General features: G+C 44.5%; 1 protein-coding gene across 1 annotated transcript in view; it reads right to left on the bottom strand.

Annotated features, from left to right (window-relative positions):
* Positions 1 to 455: 455 nt before the first annotated feature.
* GNAT3 (guanine nucleotide binding protein, alpha transducing 3) overlaps positions 456 to 10,000 on the bottom strand; it is a 22,705-nt gene continuing 13,160 nt past the window's right edge. Inside the window, exons 4-8 of the mRNA XM_015424133.1 lie at positions 8,978 to 9,135; positions 8,335 to 8,463; positions 1,419 to 1,548; positions 1,061 to 1,214; positions 456 to 646 (exon numbers count right to left, since the gene is read on the bottom strand). Of these exons, the coding sequence (XP_015279619.1) occupies positions 456 to 646; positions 1,061 to 1,214; positions 1,419 to 1,548; positions 8,335 to 8,463; positions 8,978 to 9,135 (762 nt within the window). The remainder of the gene's footprint in view (positions 647 to 1,060; positions 1,215 to 1,418; positions 1,549 to 8,334; positions 8,464 to 8,977; positions 9,136 to 10,000) is intronic.

The raw sequence follows: 10,000 nt of genomic DNA, 5'->3' as shown, positions 1-10,000 counted from the left end.
GGCAATAAAAATGTTTACAATAGAGTTAAGTACAGAATTTCCAAACTGAGTGGAAGAGATAAGAAATTCAAGTAAAGGACAGGGTAAGTTGAAAAGCTTAGAAAGATTCACAGCCGCCCCCTTTCATATATTCAAGTTTAAATTGCAGAAATATAGCAAGAGAGAAAGAAATAATATTGTAAGAGCCTGTGTGGTAGTTACTTTATCAACAGTGCTGTCCTAAATAGTTACAGTCTTTTAAACCCATTTAATTCAGTGGACTTGGAAGGGAGCAACTGCTAGGCCTGCAAAGTAAACCGGAGAGTTTAAACTGTGATAGAACTCAAACTTATTAGCGACCCCAAAAACCTTGGTTCATAGAATATTATATTTCCCATTTTTTCTTTTAATCAGAGACTCTTTGCACATGAAAGGGAGACCAGTTAACACAGGAAGAGAAAAACCACATAAAAAGCTTAGAAGAGACCACAATCCTTCAGATTTTCTTTGATGATGATGTCTGTCACAGCATCAAAGACAAACTTAACATTCTGGGTGTCCGTAGCACAAGTCATGTGAGCATATACCTCCTTATCGTCTTTTCTTATGTTCAGATTTAGGAACTGGTTCTTGATGTAATTTCCAGCATCTTCAAAGGTGTTTGATCCTAGTTGGAGGGGGGAAAGGGGGACTGTCCATAAAATATGTCATATTTCTTAAAACCTTTCCCTTAGTCACAGAATCTATCTAGGTGTACTCTCCAGATGGCCAGGTGTGGCTGATTCAGTGAAAGGCCCAGGTTTGCCCTTTGTAATTTCTGAAACCACTAGCTCCAGGTTGGAAAATTCCTAGAGTTTGGGGGTGGAGCCTAGAGAGGGCAGGGTTTGGGGAGGGGAGGGATCTTAATGAGGTATAATGTCATACCATCCATCCTCCAGAACAACCATTTTCTTCAGGGGAACCAATCTATTTAGTCTGGAGATCAGTTGTAATTTGGGGAGATCTACAAGGTCCCACCTGGAGGTTGGCAACCCTAGAAATGACTCTAAACCCCCCAGAGAAGTGGAACACTTAAACTTACCATTGTATTCTGGAAAACAGACACTGAGATGCACTTTAGCTATCTTCTCTTGGAAGAGATCTTTCTTGTTCAGAAACAGCACAATAGAAGTGGTTGCAAAGTACTTGTGGTTGCAGATGCTGTTGAACAAGTGGAGGCTTTCATGCATTCTGTTCTGTGGAAGTGGGGGGAAAGATCACAGAGTATTACCCTTGTTCACTCTCTGTGATACACTTTTCCCATCATGGCAGCAGCCATTCATGGGGGTCAACTTGGGCAGGTTATCAGGACAGGGGATATGAACACTGCTCAAATACCATCTAAGGCTACACTAAATCCCTTCCACAAAACACAGTCTTTATCCTGGTTCTTTGCTTACCACTTCTTCATCTTCCACAAGGACCATGTCATAGGCACTGAGGGCAGCACAGAAGATGATGCAAGTCACACCTTCGAAGCAGTGTATCCACTTTTTCCTCTCAGATCTTTGCCCTCCCACATCAAACATCCTAGGAAACAAAATGCATGGCTTATTTACAATAGTTCTATACTATTTGTCCATTGTACACCAAAAGCAGAACAATTAAAACCCCAGTACTGGTTTCTTAAAAACAGATTGGGGCTTATTAACACACTGTTCCAACAAGAAGGAAACATGCTAGGGAATCCAATAAGCCAATGTGGATGAAGTGCTAAGAGAAAAAAAGGAAATGTTCTAGAAATAGAGGCAAGGACATACCTCTAAAGAAGAGTATCTGCGGGTTGCTAGGCATTGTAGTTCAGCCATCAGAGAGGCCAAAGCTCACAGTGAACTAAAGCTGGCCATGGAGGCTCACTACAACAAGAAAATCTTCTTCAGATATGTGAGGAGCAAATGCAAGATAAAAGAGGCAATGGACCCACTGTTGAGTGAAAATGGATAAACTCTGAAGGAGTTCAGAGAGAAAGCAGAAAGGCTTAATGCCTATTTGAATTAACTTTTTCCCCCCTGAAGAAGAGAACAGGCTCTTCTATAGATGGCAGTAGGCAAGGCACAGCATCTGGGCTGCTGGTTGACATACAGAGAGGTAGTTGAGGCTGCACTGAATGAGTACAAATCCCCCAGGCCAGATAGTATGCACCCAAGAGTGCTAAAAGAATTTTCTAGAGACCTTGTAGAGCCTTTGTCCATCATCTTCCAGACCTCGTGGAGGATGGGATACATGCCACAAGACTGGAGGTCGATGTTCTCCCAATTTTCAAAAAAGGGAGGAGGAAACTACAGGCCAGTCAGTCTGACCTCTGTCCCAGGGAAGATACTAGAGCAGATTTTAAAGGGATCAATCTACAAGCATCTAAAGGACAACTTGCTGATCCAGGAAAGTCAGCACAGATTGTCCCCAACAGGTCATGCCAAACCAACCTCATTTCTTTCTTTGATTGAGGGACTGCTGTTGATGTTGTTTACCTGGATTTCAGTAAAGCTTTTGACAGCATTCCCCATGATGTTCTGATGGGTAAACTATGGGACTGTGGACTGGACTCCAGGATAGTTAGGTGGATAGGGAATTGGTTAGAGTACATACTATCTGGCCTGGGGGCGGTATTGCCCACTTTGGGAACCAGTGGGCTAGATGTTAGGAAAAACTTTTTACAGTAAGAGTTGTTGCGGTGCTCATCTCCGTTTCAAAGCCGAAGAGCCAGCGCTGTCCTACATAATGTAGGCCACTGCAGCTCCTACATAATGTAGAATAGATAAACGTAAAGGTTCCCTTGCTCGAAAGCCAGTTGAGAACGACTCTAGGGTTGCGGTGCTCATCTCCGTTTCAAAGCCGAAGAGCCAGCGCTGTCCGAAGACGTTTCCGTGGTCATGTGGCTGGCATGACTAAACATCAAGGCGCACGGAACACTGTTACCTTCCCACCAAAGTGGTACCTATTTATCTACTTGCAATTTCTTGCTTTCGAACTGCTAGGTTGGCAGGAGCTGGAACTAGAGACGGGAGCTCACTCCATCATGCGGCACCTGGGTCTCGAACTGCTGAACTACTGTCCCTTCCACAGCCTGCAGTTCAGCATCTTAACCCCTTGAGCCACCGCAGCTCAATACCAAGTGGTATATTAAATGTTAGTATTGATGTCAAGGTGGCTTCTTAGAACAGTTAGGAAATAGATACATACTGATACCTGTTCATGGGGTTGGGCTTAAAACTATTGTTAAAAATCATGGTTATCCCCAAAGGCTTTATTTCTACTATCTGACCAGTACTTTGTTATGTTGATGACTTAGAATCAGGGTCACTAAGTGGGGCGGCTGGGGGACAAAATTCCTGAGTCCTTAATTAGCTGGAGGGCCCCTAAAGCCAGGACCATGGTGCATTCAGAATTCTTATCAATTTATTTTATTTCTAATGCAGTACTGCAGTATATCCACTAGGGGTGGAGAGAAGGCACAGCATAATAAACAGCAGTAGCTCTATGTCAGGGGTGGCCAAACTTGCTTAATGTAAGAGTCGCATAGAATAAACGTCAGATGTTTGAGAGCCGCAAGACATTAATAAATATTACACATGTTTTTATTGGAAAATATGAAAATTTGCTTTTTGTTAACAATAAATGAGACTGCCAATAAAAACAAAAGGGGTAAAACCAGATATTACTAATATTTGTCTAATGATATTCATTTGCTTGCTAATTATATTTATTTGTCTAAGAGAGAGAGTGAGGTGGAAAGAAAGAATGAAAGAGGTGGAAAGAAAGAGAGAGAAACAAAGAAAGCAAATAGATGAGGGGAGGGAGGGGGAGAAAGGAAGGAAAGAAGAGGGAGAAAGAGAATGGAAGGAAGAAAGGGAAATGAAAGGTGGAAAGAAAGGCGGAAAGAAAGAAAGAAAGGTGGAAAGAAAGAAAGAAAGGTGGAAAGAAAGAAAGAAAGAAAGAAAGAAAGAAAGAAAGAAAGAAAGAAAGAAAGAAAGAAAGAAAGAAAGAAAGAAAGAAAATAGATGGGGGGAGGGAGGGAGAGGTGGAAAGAAAGCAACTAACTTTATATATGTCTTCCAACCCTTCCCCATGCCCCCACACTGACTGGCTTGGCTTGGAAAAGGGATTTAAAGAGACAAATGCCTTCCCCAAGCCAGCTGGCCGGGGGGGGGGCTTTGAGAACACATTTAAAGTTGCTTTCTTTCTCTCCCCCCCACCTCAAGCCTACCCAGGGATGGGAACACTGGTTAGAGAAGGGAAGACCGATTGGGGAGGCATGCCACCCCTTCTCTTCCCCAGCCACCCTGCTGAGAGCCACACAATATGTGTGAAAGAGCTGCATGCGGCTCCCAAGCCACAGTTTGGCCACCCCTGCTCTATGTGCTGGCCATGGCTTTCTGCAAAGTTTACTACAACGAGGCAAACACTTGCATATCCTGCTAAACTCATCAACCAAGCCATCAGTGGAGCAAAGCAAGACCAGCCAGCACAACTCACGGCTGCTACAGTCATTGCCAGGAAGCAGCCTCCTAACAACTATTCCTCTTTTCGTAATTTCTCTTCCTCTTTTTCACACTTTTCTCCTCCTTTATTTTGCTCTCTTACTTTCATGATCTGCTTTCATTTCTCTCTCTCCTTCTTGTAACCAGTGTTCCCTCTAAGCTGAGTTAGTGTGAGCTAGCTCACAGTTTTTTAGCCTCTGGCTCACACATTTTTGTCTTTAATGCCAGTAGCTCACAAAGTAGGATATTTGCTCACAAGACTCCACAGTTTAGGAGCTTTGTTTGTAACCCCCCCTCACACACCTTCATTTGTCAGCCTTGCTCTCATTTCCTTTTCATCCCTTGTTGGCAGCTTATAACATAACAGTAGTATAGCAGCAAACCTGTGTTAATATTATGAAGGGGCAGGGGTCATTTCATAGCAAAAGACGTGCAGGAGCTAATTAGCACAACTCCTTAGCATAACTTATTTGCACATGCCACACCCCCTGACATCACCAGTAATGTGTCAGAAGGCAACACCCACTGCTCAGGCTCCACTGGTTTTGGATTGCTAGCTATTGGGGGGTAGGGGAACATGCAGATCTGTCCTCGCAGAGGAGGGAGAGCTTGTACCTGAATAAAACCTGGTCTTAAAGGTGCCACTGGACTGTTTTGGATGGGAGGCCGGGGGGGGGGCTCTGCAATTTACCTGGCTGCTTCTTGCTCTGACTGAGGGCTGCTGGGAGCAGGGGGTGGGGCTTGTTGCCTGTGCCCGCCCCCTAGGCTCTTTACTGCCGGAGCTCCGCTCCTGTGTGCTCCTGCAGGAAATGACCCCTGTGAAGGGGGGTTAATATTTCCATATGATCTATCAAAGTAGTAAAAGGATGCTCCCCCTCTCCACCCTTTACATACATGGTACTGGAATGTTGGTCTGTTTTAATGGTTACTCATGACAAAAATTAGGAAACCCCCCCCCCCCCAATTTAATTATATTTTCAACACTATACAGGCAGAGGGTTGTTGTTGTTGTTATTAGCATCAGTGGGATATCTTAGATCCCTTTTTAAATGCTACTTTGCTACTGAAAGTTTATTGTAATGTGTTTCTGTTCTATAAATCATATGCAAAGCATTTTACAAATACTGATCTGCCTCAGCTACCAAGAAAAAAAAAAGAAAGAAAGAAAAAGAACCCCTTTTTAGATATGAGAAGTGGCCTCAATACTTGTGCCTAAAAGTCAGTATAACTGATGTTAAAATCACAAAATTAGAACATGGTTTGGATCAGGGTCATATGGAGGGGGGACGACAGGGGGAATCTTTGTCCCGGGGCAATGGTGGGTCTAGGCAGCTCAGAACAATTGCTGGTGGGTGTCAATGGATGTTGTTAGGAGATAATCTTCTAATCTCCCTGGGGTTTCAGGAACATAAAAAGGGGGTTGGTGGCAGCTACTTCCTATGTCATATGTTGTCCTCTTTAAGACATAGTGGTGCCATCAGAACTGAACTTTGGAATGGGGGGGGCACAGGTCATGGGTTTGGGGCAGAAGGCAAAAGCATGCTGTAGCTTTGTTTTTGAAGTATGTATTACCATAAATCCTGCCAACCTAGCAGTTCGAAAGCAAGAAATTGCAAGTAGATAAATAGGTACCACTTTGGTGGGAAGGTAACAGCGTTCCGTGCGCCTTGGTGTTTAGTCATGCCGGCCACATGACCACATGTCTTCGGACAGCGCTGGCTCTTCGGCTTTGAAACGGAGATTAGCACCGCAACCCTAGAGTCGAAAGACTGGCTTTCGAGCAAGGGAACCTTTACCTTTATTACCATAAAATCTAGAGTGTAAATGTGGCAGGAGGGTGCCTGATGGGCCAACCTGGGAGAAAGGGACCAGCAGGGAAACTGCTGCAACCCCAGAGGGAAACTTACAGGTGGGATGGGAGCCTGTATCAGCAAAAAAACCCATAAACCTTAAAGGGTTAACCCAGGCTCTGGCGCCAACAAGCAGTCAGGCAGTCAGACAAACCAAGGCTGGCAAAGAGTCTCAAGTGGGAAGAGGAGCCCTCCACTCTGGGAAGACCAGGTGAGGCTATCACAGGAGAGGGCAATTTCAGTCCATGGGTGGAGCCAGCAGGTAAAAGAGACATGCCATGAGGCAGAAGGGAGATGAAGCCAAGCAAGCCGTTATGTTTGGACTTAGTCTCTTTATAACCTGAGCTGGTCTGTTAATTAAAGATGGCTACTGCTGTACCTGGTGGGCTCTGTCTGGTTACTGCAGCCAGAAACGAAGGTAAGGGCATAGACAAATGTCAAACCCCCAGCCTTTTATTACTCTTGCCACTCATAGTCAAATTAACCTATTTGCATCACTAAAAATACATGCATTTCCCCCAAAGGTTTTGATCTCAAATTATGCAAAAGTTGTTTAAAAAACACACGTAAACAGAACAACTGAATTGAAATATTTTTCCAGCGTTTTGGCAGGGGGAAAAATGGATTCCTACAGTACAAGTGAACCCTAAAATGACCAAATATGCACAGGCCCTTGCATCCCTAAATAGGGACTGTTAGAACAGTCGTGAGATGAATTCATGCTCCCTGCATGGCATGGTTTTGTTTCTTTGCTATTTGCCAACCTAATTCTATAAATCATATGCAAAGCATTTTACAAATACTGATCTGCCTCAGCTTCCAAGAAAAAGAAAGGAAATAAAGAAAAAGAACCCCTTTTAAAATATGAGAAGCGGCCTCAGTACTTGTGCCTAAAAGTCAGTATACCTGATGTTAACTGATGATACTACAGGCAAAACAGGGTCGCTCTCTTTGCTTTTCAGGATCTGTCAAGTGAGTGATGAAGAGTTCAAAGGTATTTGAACTTTCAGATTGATCCAGCTGCCTAAACCCAAACCATGGTTTTATCCACATGTTTCAATTTCCCCCATATCAATATGATGTTGACAGTCACCACAAACTCAGTTGCGGGCATCCAACATGTTAGGCAGTTTCTTCCGTGACACTGAAAATCTTGCCCCCTCCTCCCAAATCTAGCAGTAGCATGGCAGAAACCATCTACCCGTGGGCTGAGCTGCTGTACAGAAATGGCTCACTTGAGGGGCTTCAAGGAAGCTGTTTATAAGAACAGTCCTTAAAAACAACAAACGTAATCCTGGATTAATATTTTGTATTTCTTTCAGCTATGCTGCCATGGGGGTTGGGGAGGGCTGTTGTATTCTAATTGCCATTGCATTCCTTCTGTGCTTCTTTGATGCTGTAACGCTTATCTCTAAGTTCTGCAGGTGGTGGTATGTTGATGTCTAGTTTCAAGGGAACCGTGGGAGCGAGCTTGGTTCCCAGCTTCAGCGCTAGCGGCTGGAGGGCATTCTCCCACGGGGGGGTGGGGGTATTTGGCCGGGGGGGGGGGGGGGGGGGGTGCATACGAATACCCTATATCCTATTATGCCCATGGGCAGCCGCCATTCTTAACAGTACCTATGTTAATGCATCTATAGCTCTTCAATAAAGTATTATCTTTCCTGAGAAGCGTGTACTACGTCGTTGGCTGTGGGTTCTGACAATTTCCAGTTCTCCCTACCACTCTCCTGGATGTTGACCTTCATCTGAAAGGTACTACCACTGGGATTCTGAGCTTTTCCAAAGCACATGCTCTACTAGGGGACCTACATGACTTCCCCAGCAGCACTGGCTTTGGGGAACCCACACTTGCTGCATTTGGTCACAGACACAACAAAGCCCTCTACGGTTTCACAAAGCAGCTTCTGGGCTTCAGACCCAGTTGTCTGAATTAGGCTGCAAATTCACTGGGGGTGGACAGGGGGAGCACCAAGAAAAAGTTTTCATACCGGAAGTGTAAATCCTTGAAAGAAAACTGAGTCTCAATAATCCCTGTAGTCTTGACTCGTGAGCGAAGGACATCCTGCTCATTTGGTATGTAGCCAGGGGTGGTTAGTCTGTCCAAATCATTGAGGTAACTGCAGAAATCAGACAGAGATGAAGAAGAATTACCTCGGCAGGGATGAAGAGCCTCATTCTGGTTTGCATCTACCATTCATCAAGAGAAAATGGAATTGAACCTGCAAGGAAACCACTGCCCGGAAGGCAGATTTCCTTTTATGCACTGTGGTCAGGTTCTAGACTCCCTCATTGATGCAGTTCCTGCAAAATCACTACTGAGCCATATTAAACGACTGAAAAAGTAAACAGTGTTTGTAGCTGACTCTTAAGACAAGACACATTAATCAGAAATGCACTGTTATGCTGGATTTTATTTTTAAATCAATGTTCTTCTATGATTCCACCCCCCCTCCCCTGGGATTTAGGTCAGCTTTTTTTATACGTTCTCAAAGAATTCGTTAAAATAAAGAAGTTTCAAAAATAAAGTGCAAGTATATCATAGTAGCAAATAACAGGTGTTTAATACATGTGCAATTTGAGAGTGAAGAATATTGTTGTGAAAGCATTACAGAAAGCCAACCTGCTACTTACTAGGCAGCCGAGTCATTGAGCTGGTATTCCGATGCCCTTTCAAAGCAGGCCTGGATCCCTGGGTCCTTCCACAACCGATGGATTATTCCAGCCAGTTCTGGAGACATGGTGCCATCCTCCATGGAATCTGCTAGCGCAAAAAGCTGCTTTTCGTCTTCCTGAAATTAGAACTGTACAGCTGAGTCTTTCCTTTTGTTTTCTTTGAAAATACCATGCAGGATTTGAATGAGAAGAGAAACCAGCATCTATCAAATTCCACAATGTCCACCTGGGCCAGCAGAGGCTCTGGGGTTCTCAGTTTTGAGTTGGGACATTCCTGGAGATTAGGGAGCAGAGCCTGAGGAAGGAAGTGATTGGGGACGGGAGAGAGTTCAAACGGGATGTAATTCCATAGACTCCATGTCTTCCACGTCCTCTGGAAATAATGGGGAATTTCACATTACCAGTTTTCTCCCGGTTTGAAACGTTTCCAGATGAACCGGTACAGGGCTGCCGTTTCACACATGGCTTTTCCTACCGGAAAGGAGCCGATTCACAAGCGGTTTGGCGTTTCACACACGCACCGCTTCGTTTTCCCGCCGTTTTCTTCCCGCGCGGGCGATCGTGTTTTGTTTTTTTTTTTTAAGGTTCGGCTTATAGCGATATATCGATATATCGCTATACCAGAACCTCAAATGGTCGCAATAACAATCCCATTGGAATGCGACTCCTTAGAGGTTTCGGTATAGCGATATCTCTCCCTTATTATAAAAGAGTTTTGGGTGCCAGAATTCTAAAATTGGCCCCTTTAGTGTTAGGCCGAAAAAACTGCCACTCGGAAGACACTGGCTGGGTTCATTGGCTGCTTTGTGCAGTCCCGGCCAGCGTTCCAAGGTCATTTACATATGGAAGCTGATTGGACTACACTCCATTCCACACCTCAAACTCACCCCCCCCCCGCAAGGCAGTTGGAATTTTCAGTTGGGAGAGGAGAATGATGTCAGCTGCTCCCTAGACAGAGGCTGTGTGTGTGTGTGGGGGGGG

This window comes from Gekko japonicus, unplaced genomic scaffold, assembly GCF_001447785.1.
Source record: "Gekko japonicus isolate JY-2015 unplaced genomic scaffold, Gekko_japonicus_V1.1 scaffold1260, whole genome shotgun sequence".
In the NCBI taxonomy this organism is placed as follows: Eukaryota; Metazoa; Chordata; class Lepidosauria; order Squamata; family Gekkonidae; genus Gekko; species Gekko japonicus.
Note: the sequence above shows the minus strand (reverse complement) of the source record. Positions and strands in the feature narration are given on the sequence as shown.